Below are 20460 nucleotides of genomic sequence, written 5' to 3' on the forward strand. Positions count from 1 at the left end.
GCTAAAAACTTCTAGTCACCGACTGCTTTTACTAGCCATGTCTAATCTCGCAACATGTGTTTCTGTTGACACTTTGACCCACGTGATAAGCAGTTAAATGATGAAATATCCTGCAGAAGGAAGCGAGAGGAAGAGAAGGGAAAGAAATACGGAGATACATGTGGTAATTCAGATGAAAATAAAGAGAGTTAAAGCAAAACATAGTCATATTTCGTAAGTACTGCAAAATACAGCTTCAGTGTTTCGTATTAACAAAGAATTCAATGACAATTCTATGATAATTCGTACTTAACCTCATCTTACCATGTGACATGCATTTGTGCGTCGTTACTGGCCAGTTATAATTGAGAAGAGCGTGATACAATCTTTTTTTTCATCTGTTTCGTGTAAGTTATATCGTAATGTTGTCTAGAAAATTGAATTTAAATTGTGACATGTTTCTGTGCAAAATGAAGTTAAAGTATTAAAGGTGTAATTTGCAGCTTGTTTCATTTTATTCTGTTCATTACATATTTTTCAATGGGTCTACCAAGGATAAAGCTTATATTATATAATAATAGGCGCGCATAAAATTTGTTTTACCCTGTAATTTAATGTATTTAATTAATTGACATATTATGATCTGTAAATACATGCAGATGAAATGGAAAATATTACACAAATTAGTTTTCAGTAGGCTAATGATGTAGGTACCGCTATCAATAATAACATTGAGTATTTTGAAACTAATAAAATCATTGGGAATGAGGATAATGATTGTTAATAAAGCTTTCCATTTGGTAATAAAGAAGTATAAATGCTTGTGTACTCTGCTTTCGCCAGCATCCATAACAGGTCCAAGACACATGGAGGAATAGGCAAACTATCGATAAATTCTTTTAGTATTTTTTTTATTCATAGTACTATTTATATCCTTTTCATTTGTAATTAACAGCAATTTAAATGTACGGTATGCCAGTTAGTACTGATTATTTTTTACAATAAAATTATTCCAAGATTCCAGTCAACATTACCGGTACCATTTTTTCAAACACGAAATTAAAAATTGATTATGTACAACCAAAGGCATTATATTTAGTACATTTCTATGTTATGATTACTATATATTACTGCCAGTGAAATGAAATTTATGCACCGAACAGCAGGATACACTAAATGAGATCATAAAAGAAATGAAGACATCCTACAAGAACTGGGAATGGAACCTGTACTGCAGTATATTCATCAATATACTTCGCCATGTCAAGCGTAAGATGCCTAGAACAAGAATTCCTCGAGCGATCTTGAAGTACAGACCAACAGGGAAAAGATCATTTAGTCTCCCTGTGAAGAGATGGCGGGAAAACTTTTGTAGACTGGAACAGTCCTTCTAGGACTATTACCTGTTAGGAAGATGATGATGATGATGATGATTACTGTATTATTTTTTTAATTTCAGGTTTCAGAACAAACATAAATATGGGTCCTGAAGGCAGTTCAAATAGTTTTAAAGATGCAGCAATTGACTTCACTGCAGGATCAGTTGGTATGTCGGAAGATATTTTATATATAGGTCCTAGTACAGCTACATCAATTTAAATAGAGTTCGAATAAGCCATTAACACTTAAAGTTCACTCCCAATCTTTCTTATAGCTGTATCTCACTAACCCTAAGCCTGGTTAAGAACACTAACCAAATTTCTGGGTATTTGGATTGAATGAGGTCTCACATTACCTCTGATTGAGGTCAACTGTCCGAAGACAGGTCTAAACCTCATAAGTGATACCAACATGGACCACTTATGAGGCAACTAGGCGAGGAGATAATGGGGTTGGGTGGCCAGTTCCTTCCCCCCTCCAGTGCATACATTGCCGACTAGCTATATATTACACTAATCAGACTTCAGATCTATACAAACAATTGTTCTTTCTCTGACACACATCATCAAGTGAGATGTACTGCCTGGTAATAGATGTAGGCCCTATATATCAGCCAGAATCTTAAAGAGAGGGAATGATTTTAATAGATTGTCTTCCATTAATAATTTTTTGTCTCCTTTTAGGAATATATAAGACTTTTTTAATTTCCTGCACTAACTTCATAATTTTTTTTGTGTTTTTAATCTATCCACAATTCAGTCATTATTCCAACTATTTTCTGTATATGGCAATCTACAATTAATTTCTCATATTGTTGTAGTACTTGTTTTAATTCCTCAGTTATATTACGAATAAATCTGTATTGCAATGATTGGAGTAGTTTTTACTGTTCCAATAATTAATCTTAGGGCTTAATTTTAAAATAAATTAAGTTTATCGAGATAGTTTTTCGGTGGTGTTATCAAAACTTCTTCACAACATTGGATAATTGGTTTGATATTTTTTATGTTGTATTGAGAATTTCTCTTGTGCATGCCCACTTTTTTCATTCCAGTCTTTTTAGAAGTGAAAGTCTCTGTAATATTATCTGTGTGGTTCTTCCATGATAGTTTATCATAAGGCCTTTAAGTGGGACATTATGAATGAACGGAGAAAAGTGGCCTTCAGGCTAGGATCTCAAATGAAAATTAAGTCAGAAGAACATGCACTCGTGTAGATATATTTTATATTACTTTTCCGTCCTTTTCCCTTCATTGCTTCATTGTTAGAACATAGATGTCCAATTGTAACTCTACAAGGTAACCCCTGGCATGAGCAACCCGCAGCGGATATTCTTTAAGATTGTTTTTCCTATTTTATATGGAAAGTTATTGACGTTAGCAGAGCATGCTTGATGTGCAATATCTCCTGGTTCTATAGGTGTTTGGACACCCATGTTATAGACGATAGCATAAAATGAAAGTATACTTACTCCTGAGCTTCACGATCCTCTGAGAACCTTAGCTTCCTTCATAATACGATGAAAGAGTAATGGAACAGAGAAAAACTCTCTCCGGTGCCCGGATTTGAACCCGGGTTTTCAGCTCTACGTGCTGATCCTTTATCCACTAAGCCACACCAGATACCCACCCTGGCATCGGACAGAATCGTCTCAGATTAAGTTCCAACTCTTGGGTTCCCTCTAGTGGCCGCCCTCTGCACTACGTCATAGTTGTTTATGAACATAGGACTGAAGTCCACGCATGTGCTGAGGTGCACTCGTTATGAGTGACTAGTTGGCCGGGATCCAACGGAATAAGCGCCGTCTTAAATCACGAAGTGATTTACGCATATCATATATATTATTTTAATGTATCGAAGTACATATGATATTTCCATGCTCTTTCATCGTATGATGACGCAGAATGTCTGCATGGAAATATCATAATTATGTACTTCGGTACATTAAAATAATATATATAAAATAATAATATATATTCCTTCATAATAGTTGCCCATATCTCTCTATCTTCTGCTGTTTTTCTCCATCTTTTAACGTTCATTTCCCTTAGATCGTTTTCAACAGCATCTAACCATCTTGTTCTAGGCCTACTTCTTCTTATGCGCTCAGTTTTCCCATTTAGGGCCTTCTTTACCAATCTATCCTCCTTCATTCTTATAACAAACCCTATCCATTGCAGTCTTTTCTTTCGTATATCGCCAACTATATCAATATCTTTGTATAACTTTTGTAACTCATAATTTGTTCTAATTCTCCATATGTCGTTTATTTTCAGAGGTCCATAGATTTTTCTTAATATTTTCCTTTCTCATGTGTTTAACCGTAGCATGTCAGCTTGTGACATAATCCATATCTCACTCCCATATGTAACTATTGGTTTAATTACTGTTTTATAAATTTTAATTTTAACCTTTTTACTAACTGCTCTTGATTTAAACACGTTCCTTAACCTATAAAACATCTGTTTCCAGCCGCAATCCTATTTTTAATTTCTTCTCCTATTTCGTTTTAAGATGTGATTAAGGTTCCGAGGTATTTAAAACTAGTTACTTCATTCACACACAACCCCCAGAATGTCTGGAGGACCACACCTGCTGTTGGTCGACGGGTCCATTGGTCCTAGCTGGGAGATCTTGTTGATCACCAGCTTTCCCTCCTTAAGCCACTGGAGGACGATTTTAGTGTCATAGCAGGTCAGCACTAGGAACAGAAAAGTAGAAAGAGGAGGAAGGAAAGTGAAATGAACCCCTAGGCCTCGAATGCTCTAATGCCGTCAGGGTCGAAGAAAGTAAGAGTTCAGTCAGAGGACTGGATAGGAAAGGGTAAAGAGGGAATTAGGTATTGGTTAGAGGAAAATTATACCAAATTCAGTCATTAACTCATCAAGCTGACCAGTGCTAATTGATGAGTAGCCCCTCCCTTTAGTTCAGCTTGTAAAATTACGCTTACTAACAGCTGCACCACGGGAAGGTAGGGATGGGACATTGGGTATTTGTCCAGGTTGGCTCCTTAAAGCCTTCAATGGGAAGGATTAATGGCTCTCCCCCCTGTATCCGACAGATACCCTTTTCTACTTATAGACCTGTTACTAAATCTACGTATTACTCTGTGAAAAGATTTATTAAATCTACATACTTAGACTTCAACAAACAAAATTTAATAACACAATCCCAAGGGGAAAAATGGAACTCTGCATCAAAATCCACAGTTAATTCCCGATTTACCACGAAAATCGTCTGTAGCTGCATTTAGATTGGCAACAGGCCATGATTGTTTGGCCAAACACCTGCATAGAATTGGAATATATCAGTCCCCTAACTGTCCATTGTGCAACTCAAACCAAGAAATGGATTCGGAACATCTCAAAATCTGTGCTTCAGTGGCTAGTCATGATAATATCTATGAAAAATATTGGAGTGCAAGAGGTCAAATGACTTCATTGTCAAATGCCTGGCATTAGAAAACAACAACTTCTTCGAAACTCATATTTCTAAATTTTAATGATTCTTGTCTCGTATTTTCTACGTTCTTATTAATGCTCATGTACTTAGTTTTTGTCTCGTTTATAATCAGACCTGCTTTGACTGCTTCCTCATTAAATTGTTCCAACACTTCTTGGATCGCTCTCACTGATCTACCTAGTATTAAAGCATCTGCATAGGCTATATACTGTCTAATTCTATTAAAAATAGATCCGTTAGGGTTGATTTCGATGCTTCTGATTACTTTCTCCAAAATAATATTAAATAATGTCACTGACAATGAATCGCCTTGTTTTAATCCTCTTTTTATAACAAATGCATCCAATAACCTTCCTTGTATTCTGACTTTACATTATGATAATTCTAGGGCCATTTGTATCAATTTAACTAATTAAAAAAAATGTTCGAGTGAAGTTATGAGTCCAAATGCTGGTCATTTCAGGTGGCGTGGGACTTGTGTATGTCGGTCAGCCCTTGGATACTATTAAGGTGAAAATGCAGACTTTTCCAACTCTTTATAGAGGAATGGTAGACTGCTTTCGAGAAACTCTTTTCAAAGAAGGAATCACCAGGGGATTGTATGCCGGGACAGTTCCAGCTATTGTGGCAAATGTTGCCGAGAATTCTGTCCTGTTTGCGGCCTATGGAACGTGTCAGAAAGCAATGATGATAATCACAAATAAAGAGGTAATTTAATTAATACTAGTGGCTTGTGCAGCAAATACTGCGAACTAAGTTCATTAGACGTTCAAATAAAAATTTTCAGATTTATTTTCAATGAAGAATACCAGACATTCTGAAAGTTATTTGCTTCCATAATAATGAAACATACTCCCTCTGAATAGTTCTTTTATGCCAAATACTTTTTCTTGAACCTATCCACCTTCAGTTTTTGAGTTTCAACGCGAAAACGCAAGTAACAATGTCAGGACGATCAGTGGGTTTTTCATGTGGAAGTAAAGCAATAGCTATTTCAGGTCATTGTGGATTGTAGGTGAAAGTTAAAAAAAGTCAGGATTGCTATGCTTTCGAACAATAGACATAGCATCTTGGTATAGCTTCTGGATTGAAATGTGGAAGGTAAAATCATTTTATCCTGCTAAGAAATCTTGCTGAAATGATCGGGAGACTACAAAATTTTGTAGGCCTCTTATTTTATCAGTAAGTAATACCGTTTGGTCTTTCCTCAGGAACTGTAATTTTTGCACTCTCTCGAGCCAGTACTGAAGAGAATCACGCATATAAATGTCTACACCACACCGCCATTAAGTATATGAAAAAGATCCAACCCCACTTGATTAATAACTATAAAAATATTTGATTTTTAATAACAATATTATTATCTTATGTAAGTTTTGCAATACTGTAAATTATAGAAATGAAGATATAATTTAAGATATTCTCTACATCTACATATATAAACCCAAAACGTTTCACTTTCATATTATCAATATAGCATTAATATGTATAATTAACGAAAAATAGTCACATCATGGCATTAACTATAATAATATTTCATTTCTAATTGTAATAATGTCATCAAACCACCTCAAGTTTTGTAGGTTTTAATATCCAATACACAGCTGTACTCAGAAAATTACATACCGTAGAATAAGATGTGTAAATTATTCTTAGTAAGTCTTGAAGTTTTTAATAACAAATTGAATTTGAACTCTAAATATGTCAGCAATCCTGCAGGTCATGGCCTTCGTGTAATAGCCTATTGTTTATTGTAGTGTGTTTGTGTTTTGTTTTATTCTGAAACCCATTATTTCTCAAAACTGACAACAGATGGATTTCGGGAAATAGGAAAATGATGTAGGAAAATTAACATTGCACTGAAAACTACTATTTTTTTTTTAAACTTTGGGCTTCAAGCTTCAAAATGAGGGGCCATTTATTAAAATCCGTTCAGCCATTTTCCCGTAATTTCCATTACCAGTTCAAATTATATATATAGATGGAGAACTAATAATAATGACAAATAAGTTAATCAATGGAAAAATTTAAGATTAGTGAATAGACTAAAAGTTTGTTGTGGTGGCTTTGAGATAGCATATGTGCTGTCCATCCAAGCAGTCTATAGTTTGTTTACCAATGCAGGTAATGGAAGAAATTTATCTTCCGTCTACAGGACTGTGTGTTTGTCAGTTGTCTTGAGGTTATTCTTCAATGTCTCTGCAGTGACTCTGTGTTTTGTTAATTCCATATTCAGGGAGATCCACAATGTGTGAATGAGTCTAGTGTTGATTCATAGAAAATACCCTTCCTCTCCTACACTGCATAGGCTTGTAAAATAGGTAAGATAAAACGGTTAGGCTAAAGAAGATGAATAGACTGAAAATACAAAAGTGTTTTACAGATATAGTTAGTATGAAATGCAGAGTGTCTCTAAATTTGACCAACAAATTTTGGGATCAGATACTTTTTTAAAACACTTAATTTAGGGAACAAATAGGCTGCGATGTTTCATTTTAGTGCAATAAGTCATTATTTTGGCTATCTTACACGACAAGATTGAGGTAATTAGGTATTTAAAAAATAATTAATGAATTTAATGAACAAATCATTAATGTTACAGGTATTTGTTTGACCCAAATATAAGAAAAACACAAACAAAACAAATAAAAGAATAAGACAAAACACTTATGTATGTATGTATCTAATGTCTACCCACTTCACTTTACGTGATTCGGGTTCCGCATATTGCAGATAGATGGCAGGACTGTGACCCATTTTCTAGTTGCACATCAGTTCGGCAGGTCACGCAGAAAAAACACTTATTGCATTATTAAATTAACAGCCAAAAACACTTATTGTAATATTAAATTAATAGTCTGAACCCAACACAGTAGCCATTTGTTCCTTAACAAAAATTTGTTTTAGAAAAGGTTATTCATCCGAGTCCAAAGTTTGTCGATCTGATTTTGAAATATCCTGTATAAAAGAAATTAACTTATGTTCCCCACCTGAAAGAAAGTCTAATACAGTATTAAACTTTAAACTCAACTTTTTCCCAATACATCATAGTTAATATTTAACTCAAGACTTTAAAAATATCTGAAATTGACATAGTAATTATGAAAACTTTAAAATTAGAAAGTATTGAATTACATTTTCCACACAAAACATGATTACAAATCTATATAAAATGAAGCGCTCTTATCAAATTTAATAATAGAGAAGCAGGAGTTAGAGAAACATGCACTCTTTTCTCGGTGAGTCAGAATGCAACAAATTTTAATGGAAAAATTGCTGCTATATTCATATCCTTAAAACCTCTTTTTCAGAATAAAATGTTTCCAAATTACTGTGATCTCGTGAAGTTAAACTGTGCATCATTATGAGGGCCTGAAAGTTCATGTCCTAAAAACTACTAAATATGAATGCAAATATACCCTTAAAAAGTGCAAAATATGCCAATGAATATGCATTAATAAATCAAGGGAAATTATGTTTCGTGTAACAGTATGAACACTGATGAATACGAACTTACATCATTCCTTAGAAGTTGAAGCAGAGATGGTTCTGTTGTCTAAAATCAGTGAAAAGTTGCAGTTCACGACTAACGCTTCGCTGAGGTTTTTAATTGAGAAACTGCGTATGTTGTCTCTGAAAATGCTTTTTTAAAACTTCTTTCCCACGAGGTTATTGTGGTGTGTTTAAAAGATGTTAATTGTTTTGCAGACAGAAATAAATATTTTGGTGCGATGGAGTATTTTCCTTTGAGAATATCTCGAATATTGCACAACTGTTGGTATCTAGAATTTTTTAAAATAATATTAGTCACTTTACGTTTGTCCTACATTGTCAGGAACAGAACCAAGATTAGAGTTTGTTTAATAAAAAGTGGCTAGTGACACATGTAAGGAGTGACAACAGTTTGCCATGACGTGATAGCTTTTGGTAAACTGGAAAAATAAGCAGATGTAAATACAAAATTCCCTTCCCAACTTATCGTTTGCTTGTAGATGCTGAGCATAATATAAGGCCGCATTGAACCACATTCTCCATTGGGTTAACACTGATGCTAAATAAACTCAAAAATTGATAATTCATATAGATAATGTGTAAGCATATAGTTATACCTCCAGGAAAAAGTATCCAAATACATGAACTTCTGATCCCTAATTAAGATATAAAATTCGTACAACATTCTGATCATCACATGTATACATACTTACTTCCAGAAAGCAGAAGATTTAAGTGCCTTGGCAAATGCATCTGCAGGTTTCTGTGCTGCGTTTTTCTCATCATTTACTCTCTGCCCAACTGAACTAATCAAGTGTCAACTGCAAGCAATGAGGGAAGTTCAGATGCAATCCATTACTACGAATAGTGGTCATCAGATGGTAAGTACAAGTTTTTTTATTTGCAAGCATTAAGTTGTGCATATTTTTATCGACCTTCAAATTACTCGTATTATCAAATATATCGGGTCCCCAAAAAAATGCGAATTACTGCATAATATCACTTATTCACATTTGGTAATCAAATAGTTGCCATCAATGCTGCTTTTTTTCTGGCAGTATGTAGTGGTCCACAGTACCGGCAGCTTTCCTTTTTCATCTTTTTAAAATTAACAGTTCTTCATAGAATGGCAAAATGAATCCTAAAATGGGCAGTGGATACAAATAGAAAGCTATGATAGCGATACACCCCGAACTCAGGTGCTATAAATCTGTATAACTTTTGAACTTTGTTGAGTACCAGCAACTTTTATTTATTTATTTATTTATTTATTTATTTATTTATTTATTTATTTATTTATTTATTTATTTATTTATTTATTTGTTTGTTTGTTTGTTTGTTTGTTTGTTTGTTTGTTTGTTTGTTTGTTTGTTTGTTCGTTCGTTCGTTCGTTCGTTCATTGTAGAAAAAAAATGCGCATGTATTCTGTTAGTTAAGGCTATTAATAGCTCTTATGAAGTCCTATACAAAGTACTGCCCACTCTTTTTAAATGTGTGTGTGAGAGAGAGATCTTTTCTAATTTTATAAAGCTGCTTCTCATTTTGACGTGAATACGTTTTTGTTCGAGGTACCTATAATTGAGAAAATTCAATACTTTTAGCATAACCCAAAGTTCAAAAAGTCTCTGCTACATATTTCACATGATACGTTCTGTTGAGTGTTGCAAGTGATTAAGCAATGAAAGAAATCCTCAATCATATCCTGAATAACTAAAGATCAGATAGAATAAAAATATCAAACTAAAAAACCATAATTATCCCTACTGATAAAAAAATAATACAAAACAGTAAAACAAAAACGGAATTCGCGCAATCATTGGGATTTTGTGAATCCCCTGTCACTTTTTTCTTTATATTTGATTTGTAAAATCTCAATTTAAACTTTCAAAATATATCCAGGCCTAGCAAATAAGGTGTAAATCTGAACTTTTTTGGTGCAGAAGTTTTTATGTAGTTGTGTTTTAGCCAAATAAAGGGAATAAAACATTGGAATCAGGAGTAGATAGGATGCGATAACTATGGAGGGGGGAGAAGCCAGGCTATTGTGGAGACCTCTGAAGAGTAATAATGTAACTATTATAATAATAAATATGTAGGAATAAAAATATATATAAATGACTTTCACGTGTTAACTTGAACTAAGTTTAAGAATACCTTTGTCATGAAAGTCAGGAATATATATCTAAATGATGATGTGTTAAAAGTTGTGTGTTCAAGATGTATAAGAAAGATATATTTAGTACCGGTGACTTCCTATTGTCACATACACCAACTTCCCAGATGGGCACTGTGATATCTAGAGTGCTATTTTGTATACATTATTTAAACATGCCCCATACGCATCTGATATCAGATATTTCTGGATACTTCCTTCTGGTGTGAGAAGCAATGCATATTATGTCCAATCACAGAAGTCTTCAAAGAAGACAAAACAGATTTAGACACAGCATCTCTTGATAACCGCTGCACACATTCATTAGGTTACTGCTTGCCTCCTTTAGGTATTTTTAGATGAAGACTGGAAGATTTAAACTTCGTAACATGAAGCACGCTTCCTTCACTGTAATATAGGCCTACACCACTTCTACCGTATATAATTGATATCATTATTAGCTTATAGTGCAGATAAATTCAGACTTTAGTGATATCAGCTTTTAGGTCATTGACTTCTTTTTCAAGTATTCTGATACACTCACAAGGGAAGGGTTTCGGCTCGAACAGGAATTTCGTATCCAAAATTTGTATACAGGTCCATCTTTACATCTCTGTAAAGCTCCCAAAAGCATTCGTTTGTGTAATGTGTGGTTTGTCTGTTAGAGCACTGTACAAGTTGAGGGGTGGGGAGAGCACTGCACAAGTTAAGAGGATGGGACACCTTACCCGTAAGCCTAGCCTAGCCTAGAAGCTAGTGCGAGTGGTAAAATGTCTAGAGCCCATTTAAGAACATTTTTCTCGAACGTTCTGTCTGAAAATATTGCAGCTAATCAAAAATGTACACTGTTGTGTGAGTCATTGAATGTGCACAAGGATACAACCTTAATAAATTAATGATTCCGAGGGTAAGACATGGAATGTATGATCATTCCACCTAAAAAAATTAAATATTTCCAGCCTCTGAATATCTATTTCCTTAGACAATACAAAATATATGTTCGGAGGATAACAGATTGCATAAGGACTCTTGCTGAGAATCCAGAACTTAACTTGGGAAATCGAGTGTTTATAATGAAAATGCACTCGTTATTCATAACCAGGTGTCTGCTCCATTATACCGCCCTATGCTTCAGTATTCCTGGCAGTCAGCTGGTTACGTGACTCCTGGACAAGTCTCGGACTTCAAAAATGTAGTTCAGGTAGCATTTGATTTTTCAGCACTGGAGTGTGGTTCAGAAGATTGTTCAGGTGTTGCTTCTGCGTGTTGTGCATATTTTAGAGCCAAAATCACCATTGCATTCTACAAAAAATTACAATTAAATCCAATTTCATAATAAAATTTCAAATAATAATTCAATAATAAATATAAATGTAATCCATCTCCACCAAAACATAAACTGCACCTTGACCTGAAATAGTTTATTAAATTAAATTAAGAAAATTTTTGCTCCATGCTGTTTCATGCATTTTATAGAGAATCCTCATGTACATTTTTAAAGAAGTGTATTGAGCAATACCAACCAAATGGAGAGTTACACAAATGAATACTTTTACGGTCTTCATCACCATTGTGAGGTAAGCCTGTGTAAAAATTTTTAACCAAAAATTCCTGTTCGGGCCGAAACCCTTCCCTCGTGAGTGACATCTGGAATATTTCAGCATTCTTTGAGAAAACTTTCCGCTGAATGTCGGATATCACTTGTCATGTTATTGACTCCAGAAAGTATTTTGAAAGAAGTAGAATCATAGTTTTAATTTCTCATTTTAGATGTTGACTAGTGGCAGTGTGATGTTATAAATAAGTAAATTTAGTATCTGTGTTAACCATTAGATATTATTTACCATTTTTATGCTAGGCAGTTTCCATAAATACAAATTGTTTTGGATAGTATTAAACCTGTAAATTCACTGTACCACAAAAAATCTGTGTATGTTTATGTACAATTTTGTATTACACGTTCTGTTGCAGACATGTTTCACTGCTGTAGTTACATATTTTATTTTGAAACTTTATTTCTTTCTTATAAAGATTGGTCCATGGAAACTTACTCAGAAGATAATTCAGCAAGAAGGAATTCAAGGACTGTTTCGAGGATTAGGATCAACAATAGCTCGTGAGATGCCAGGATATTTCTTCTTCTTTGGTGGCTATGAGGCTACTCGGGAAATACTTACTCCAGTAGGAAAAAGGAAGGACGAAATAGGTATGAGCTACAACTGACTGAAAATTCACAGTTGAGAATAACTTTGTATTGTTATGAGCAGTTATTTCTTATTACATCACTACGATCACACATTGATATTTTTGCAGTTTTGCAGTACAAAATATGTGACATGAGCAAGAGCTCTAATCTGAAAGTAGCAGCGACTGAACCTGAACCAACTGTTGCAACTTTTGCTTGCTGCATGCAGCTTTAAAGAAGTTGCATATGAACTGTGATCTCATTTTTGATACGGTACTGATTTTGTTAACATTTTTACAATAATCGCGAGCAGCATTGCCACCCAAATGTACTATTAATACTTTTATATTATTTCTACATATTTTATAGTTTGACGTGATAGAAATAAACTAATGATTGGGCAGTTTGAAAGTCCCAAAGCATTGCTCGGCCGGGTTGATGGCCCAAGCCCCGTGTAATCATTGGCATTCCCCTCTATGAGATCACGGAGCTCTTCTGACGTGTAGTCAGTCAAGAGTGAGATTTCATCAGAGTAAGACAGTGAGATTTCATTTAGAGGGTACAGTGGTGACACAGTCTAGTATATACAGTCGCGAAGCTCAATACGTAGTAAATATGCAAACATTAGATAGTTGCTCACCACTAGGATCGCTAATATCGCCTCATTACAGGCAATGCAAAATAGTACCCTCACAGTCTATTGTTTCTAGCACCCTCAAAACTCAAGCTTCGTGACTGTATATAGTAGACTGTGGTGGTGATCTGCATCGTCATGTATTTTTCTTGATCATAATTTATAAGTGATAAAACGAATAATTACAGTATATTACCTATATGGAAATTGTATATTTACGAAAAAAAATTAGAACCTTTATTTGCTTATTAGTTTAAATTGTACATACAGTAAATCTAATGGCGAAACTGGTAACTTCATACTCTAAAACATTCGGCCATGTTTCACGTCTAATCTGCAGAATTACCCATATTTAATATGATATATATATATATATATATATATATATATATATATATATATATATATATATACATGACCATATTGCTTTTTATGTTAAACTATCAAAGGATTCGTTTATGGATATTTTGCAATCAGTTGGACATTAAAGTGAAAATTCCACTTCTGTTCAGCTGGTCAGTGATTAGATGTTGGCGATCTTTTATGTTTGAATATTAAAGACACAGGCCATTGATGTGAACAGATCAGGTAACAGAGGGAATGTGTTGCCAATGGTTTTCAGTGTCATGTTCAACCGTTACATTCATATGCATATTATGTTAAACAAAAAACCATTTTACGTGATACACATATTGCATATTGTGGTTAAACATTTAATTTAAACTGGTAAATCATAATAATAATAATAATAATAATATTGATGGTGTGATTGATCTGAAATATCAATCAGGCTAACATGAGATGTAGTTTCAATTTTTGTCACCAGTGACAATAATATTCATACTTTGAGTTAGAGGTCTTTCAGTGTATTTGCCTATGATGATAATTATTTACAGTCTGTTTAATATTGTAGATTTATTAATTTGTCCTACAGAATAATATCTGTAATATTGACAATTAATATTTGAGGAGAAAAATTCGCTCCGGCACTGGGGATCGAACCCGGGTCCTTGGTTCTACGTACCAAGCACTCTGAATTTTTCTCCTCAAATATTAATTGTCAATATTACAGATATTATTCTGTAGGACAAATGAATAAATCTATAATATTCTCATAGCTAGCAGTGCATATGTCTGTACAGATTACTGTGCACGTAACTGCGGAATCCCAGCCAAACAAGTCACTCAGCTGAGTGCGCTCCTAGTATAATGGCAGTTGACACTGGACATATACGTCAACATATATGCCGAACTTGGAGTCAGCCCACAAAGGGAAACATTGAAGGAGGAGAATTCGGTCCGGTGCTGTGGATTGAATTCGGCATAGCTCAGTGGTCAGAGCACTTGGTACATAGAACCAAGGACCCGGGTTCGATCCCCGGCGCCGGAGCGAATTTTTCTCCTCAAATATTAAAAGTCTGTTTAATGTCACTTAAGCACCATTGTGTAGTTTAGTGGACTACTGACTTTAATGTTTCATTACCTAATGATAGAATAACTTATTTATTGGTTTCTTTTCTAGCAACTCAGCATTAAGTGGAAATATGAAAGCTCCTTGTGTTTTCGAATACATTTATATTTTCTACTTAAAAATCCTACTTTCTCTGTTGAATTAGTAGGTAATACTATTTTATGTAGTGAAAAGTAACAAAAATCACAAGGTAAAACTTATGGAGAGTAAATAGAAACATGAAAATTAATAATTATCCCATTTCATTAATACTGTACATTTTTCTTATAGGCCCGTTACGGACGATGATAGCTGGTGCTGTTGGCGGCATTGTGTTCTGGGCTGTAATCTTCCCAGCTGACGTAGTGAAGTCTAGAATACAGGTGTCTGGCCTTAGTGGTTCCCTGCTTCCATTAATACTGCAGATATCCAGGAAGGAAGGTAAGTATTTAATTCATACAGTGTAGGCCAAACCTGGCCGATTTTGTTCGGCCTATTTGCAAGGCAGGTTCCTTCTCGGCTATTGCAGCCTGGCCTGATAGTCGCAATGATTGTTACCAATAGCTTCCTTCATTCCTGATTATTTTTAAAAAGCCCCTTTATATTACATTTATTTCCTTTTCATTGGATTTCCTTACATTCCACCAGTCTTTACTGATACTTCGTTGTTTATGGTGTATATAGAAGTGCTAACAGTGAAAAGTTTATTTAGTAAGATGATGGAATGTTCAAGTGAACAAAGAATTTTTCTTCCTGACACTTTTTCTATTTAAGAAAAAGTCTTATGATAAATATGTTTATAAGCTTCAAACATGTTTTCTTCAATGCTGCTGTCGAATCCTGTGTTGTGAATTTATATAAGAAGTGGCTAGAAATTGGATCAGTTTCTAGCGAGAAGAAATCTTGTCTCGAGAGAGAATCCTGACTCAAGTAATGCTTGGAAAAAAAACCTACAAGAATAGACCTAAGCCCCCCCCCCCCCAAATGATCCGCCATTTAGCTCTGGATTCAGTATTTGTGAAAGTCAATTTGAAGAGGACTTTAAATCTTAAAATTTTAACCCTTTAGTGTCCTATATTACACATATTGCAGCTCCTTTAACTACGAGAAAATTCTTTCTTTCTGTCAATGAAAGCTTTTTTGTGTCCATGAGGAATGACTAATCTATCATCACTATTAATGTAAAAAAAAAATCCAAAATTTAGATATATTGACCAAAACATAAATCAGATCTCCATCTGCCCTCTATTAGTCTCAATTGTTATAAAAAGGAGTTCACTATCTTAGAGCTTTGAAAGGCCAAGAAAAAAGAGGACACAATACATCTACATATGCCGAACACATAACTAATGCTAACCACACATACAATAACATAAATACAGACATGGAAATCCTACACATACAACCCAAAAACCAAAAACTCAACACACTAGAACAATATGAAATATACAGACACACTAAAATACACCCTAATCAAATTCTCAACATACAAATCAATTTCAGAACACACACACTATTTGACACAACTCTTCATCACACGAACGCACCCATACAACAGGCAGCGAAGTTGAGATAGTTCCGAGATCTAGTAGGCTCTGAGAATAGTGTCAAGCAACACCGAAACAGCTGTAAGCCACACATGCTTATATAATTAACACGAGTAAGATCACCATTTAATCAATTATTTATATTCAAGTGTTAAAAGTAGTGTACGAAAGATTCAACATGGATTCAGAACAGAATTAACAAAATTTCTCCATACTCATACCCTCTACTAAATTGATGAATTCTTTGTGCTTGTAAATTGAATTAATCTGCTTACTAAGAATTGTATATTATTGTATTATAACTTTTGACTTTTTCCACATCTTAAAGCTACTGTAACCTGATGATGTTAAGATCTGTAGAATACAATAAATGAAATAAAAATGGAAATAATCAGTGATGAAACCTGGTTCCATTTGCATAGTGGAATTTATTCTCAAAATTACCTACATAATGGACTTGCATTATTACAGGATGGGATGAGATAGTCCTATATTCAGTTAATCGTATACTAGGATACTGAAGAGACTAATATTATATTTAATTCTTTTTCAATAGGAATACGAGCCCTATACAGTGGACTTCAGCCAACATTAGTGAGAACAGTTCCCGCAACAGCAACATTGTTTCTGTTGTATGAAACAACAAAGAAAGTTTTACATAAACTCTGTGATTGACAGCTTCAAGAATTTTTACTAAGACTACAAAATTCCGTCTGTAACTATAAACTACAGTCGGTATTTACTGTTTTTCGAATTTTGTTCCTGTGTTTCAGCAGGATCTCTGACCCAAACTATTATGCAGCAGTATTGTGCTAATTTTTTTACAGGATCGTTCATGTACAATATTCAGGATTTTTTGTAAACTAAGACACTATGCAGGGAGGCCTTTAATGTTTTGATGGTATTTTCGTGTAATGACATAATTTTCAAAACTGAGTTTGTCACCTGAATTTTCAACATGGTAATAGGAATTATATGGGGAGGAAAGTGTTATGTTAATATTTATACTTGTGAATGTTCCTCTTTGTGGAACATGAGGGAGGATGTGTGAGTGAATTACATTTTATGATAGTGCAACGTTTCGTCCTCCTAGTTATACATTTCTTTTTGGTCCAAAATAGCTTAGGAATAAAAAAAAAAATGGTGTAAATGGCACACCACAGATTTTGTATACTCTCACACCATCTGTTCCACAGAAGTAAGCACTGATGGAGTCGCTAACATATCCGTAATGTAAAAAAAAACCTGTAACAGTGTAGGTAGATCAAGTTTGTGAGGTTTTTCCTCCCTACTTTCGCAGGAGCTATCACAGTCATTATTTTGGTAATCTATGTATAAATAATACCTATTTTTTTGCGTTCATTTATGCCTCCTAACACATTCTTATACCAAAGAAGTGAATTCTTGAGAGTTCTTTCAGTTCTATGTGTATGACAGTTAAATCGTAGTTAGAGGAATAATTCAAATTAAAGAAAATGACTCGTCTGTATGTTGAAAATATAGTGTTCAGAAATTTAATACCTACCTCTTGTGTTCGAGATGATGCACGTTCCTCGTTACAAAAAAAATGCTGTTGTGTAAGTATGAAGAATTGGGTTGAAATATGAGATTGTCACTTATATTACTACGTTTCCATGGAGTATTCAAATCGATTTCATTACCCTTATCATACTCAATACAAATCTCTCGAACTCTGTTTTCATGTAATTTTCGATACGTTTTGAAAACTATTTGAATATGGAAGCTGAAGTTTTGAAAGTAGTTAGTATGTTGGTTAACATGTTAGCATGTTGGTCATCCTGTACGCCTTGGCTATGAACTACGTTTAGTTTTCTAAATGAGGCGCATGAAAATTTAATATTCTGGTAGATAATATAAAATGGTAATAATGGATTTTAGAAAAAATATAATAGTACATTATGCAACGAGCCTATAATGGTAGTAATTAAGACGCGAGTATGTTTATGAAACGAGCGCGAGTTTCATAATTTTCATACGAGCGTCTTAATTACCATTATAGTCAAGTTTCATACGACTTTTTATGCTCGACCATATTTCTAACTTGAAATTATTCATAAGTATTAATGTTATTCTTATCTGACTAAGGAGCGGAACTGACCTTGTGCAATACCTCGTAAATTGTGAGATGTGCGCAGACGCGGAAGCATTGATTTTTTCCGAGAAACAAATGTCGACATTGACCTTGATATAATCTAGAGAGTAAAATAAACCTTGAAATTGAATTAGACATTGAAAAACGAGATGACAAATTGAATTTATTTGAATATTAATTACAATTAACGCTAATTATTATAGTAACAGAACTAGTTGTCTTTCGATTGCATATCCGAGAATAATCGATACTTACGCTTTCATATTGCTACAATGGTATTTTCTGATTGGTGGAACACCTGAACTTTAATGAATAGGTGTACTTTAATGAGGTCTATTAAAGGGCTGCTACCAGGTGTATAATTACTACATTTCGGCATGGTCGAGCATAAAATATGTTTTTATAACATGACTCTTCAACATACAAAATTGGCTTGCTCTTTTGAACTCATCCATATTGAATATGATCTGATCCCACTTTTTATGTGTATTGACTTTGAGACTCAGATTGTTTTGAATCCCTGTTTTCATGAAGATTTCAATATGGTAAGCATATTCAAATCGATTTGAACACTCCACGAAAACGTAGTATATGTTAGTGAGCTACTTAAACATTTGATATGACAAAATAGGATCAAGGAGAACAAATGCGTAATTCAAAACTGTTTTATGAATTGCGTCAGTTTCCCCCTACACATTCACCAAATATTTATTTTGTTAAATGTATCATGCAATTTAAATATATTGTGATAATTAGATTATATTTTTTGTACTAATGTACTGTAAATACTGGACCAAGTTTTATATTGCAATATTGTGTCTTAAAATTTCCATCACGTGAAGTTTTAAAAATATAATCTTTTTTGAGGTATTCTTTCTGTGTAATTCTTCTGTGTACATTGTTTCATCATCATCATCATCATCCTTTCTCGTTTTAGGTCCTGTGGCTGTTACGGTTTCAATGAGTCATTTATTTCATTGTACCAAACTTTTCTTTAGACTGGAAGTGTAGCAGTTTGGATATTCTGTCATTAACCATAAAAATTAAAAATAATTCTTCTTGAATTATTTGCAGTATTCCATACTATTTTAAGGTGATGAAATTTCACCAGAGTGCTTCATTATGTTTAAGAAGGCTTTTCTCATCACAGAGATTGACTGCACTATTTCTTCTGTGATGTTGAAAATTTATGTCCTCTGAGTCATTATGTAGCAAGTGAACCGTTCTTTGTAAATTAAAAAATAGTGTTTTACGCTCAATTTTAGTAGTTTGTACGTAATTCCCAAGTCAAATCAAGGAGTTTTGAATTAATTGTCTAGAAAACGCGTCGTTAACTTAAGTAAATAATTACCAGATCTATTGTTATCGTAACAAAGTATATGATTATGTCTCGTGACGAGAATATTGTACGAAATGGAAATATAAAAATTGGAAATTTATCTTTTGAAGAGGTGGAGAAGTTCAAATATCTGGGAGCAACAGTAACAAATATAAATGATACTTGGGAGGAAATTAAACACAGAATAAATATGGGAAATGCCTGTTATTATTCGGGTGAGAAACTTTTATCATCCAGTCTGCTGTCGAAAAATCTGAAAGTTAGAATTTATAAAACAGTTATACTACCGGTTGTTCTGTATGGTTGTGAAACTTGGACTCTCACTTTGAGAGAGGAACAGAGATGAAGGGTGTTTGAGAATAAGATGCTTAGGAAAATATTTGGGGCTAAGAGGGATGAAGTTACAGGAGAATGGAGAAAGTTACACAACACAGAACTGCACACATTGTATTCTTCACCTGACATAATTAGGAACATTAAATCCAGACGTTTGAGATGGGCAAGGCATGTAGCACATATGGGCGAATCCAGAAATGCATATAGAGTGTTAGTTGGGAGGCCGGAGGGAAAAAGACCTTTAGGGAGGCCGAGACGTAGATGGGAAGATAATATTAAAATGGATTTGAGGGAGGTGGGATATGATGATAGAGAATGGATTAATCTTGCTCAGGATAGGGACCAATGGCGGGCTTATGTGAGGGCGGCAATGAACCTCCGGGTTCCTTAA

At 34.2% G+C, this 20460-nt stretch overlaps 1 protein-coding gene across 5 annotated transcripts; it reads left to right on the top strand.

The window, feature by feature from the left end:
• The first annotated feature begins 37 nt into the window (after positions 1-37).
• LOC138694863 (mitochondrial ornithine transporter 1) lies at positions 38-19264 on the top strand. Of its 5 annotated transcripts, none has more exons than XM_069818994.1 (7): positions 38-163; positions 1439-1525; positions 5285-5529; positions 9033-9194; positions 12497-12671; positions 15026-15175; positions 16838-19264. In XM_069818994.1, exons 2-7 carry the CDS (start codon positions 1459-1461, stop codon positions 16954-16956), a joined length of 918 nt encoding a protein of 305 aa, XP_069675095.1. In that variant the 5' UTR covers positions 38-163; positions 1439-1458; the 3' UTR covers positions 16957-19264. The 5 variants fall into 5 exon arrangements, with proteins under 5 accessions (XP_069675095.1, XP_069675092.1, XP_069675093.1 ...); XM_069818991.1 differs by having other exon boundaries at positions 77-213; XM_069818992.1 differs by lacking the exon at positions 38-163 and adding an exon at positions 237-386.
• Positions 19265-20460: the final 1196 nt, after the last annotated feature.

The sequence above is a fragment of the Periplaneta americana genome, chromosome 2 (assembly GCF_040183065.1).
Source record: "Periplaneta americana isolate PAMFEO1 chromosome 2, P.americana_PAMFEO1_priV1, whole genome shotgun sequence".
NCBI lineage: Eukaryota > Metazoa > Arthropoda > Insecta > Blattodea > Blattidae > Periplaneta > Periplaneta americana.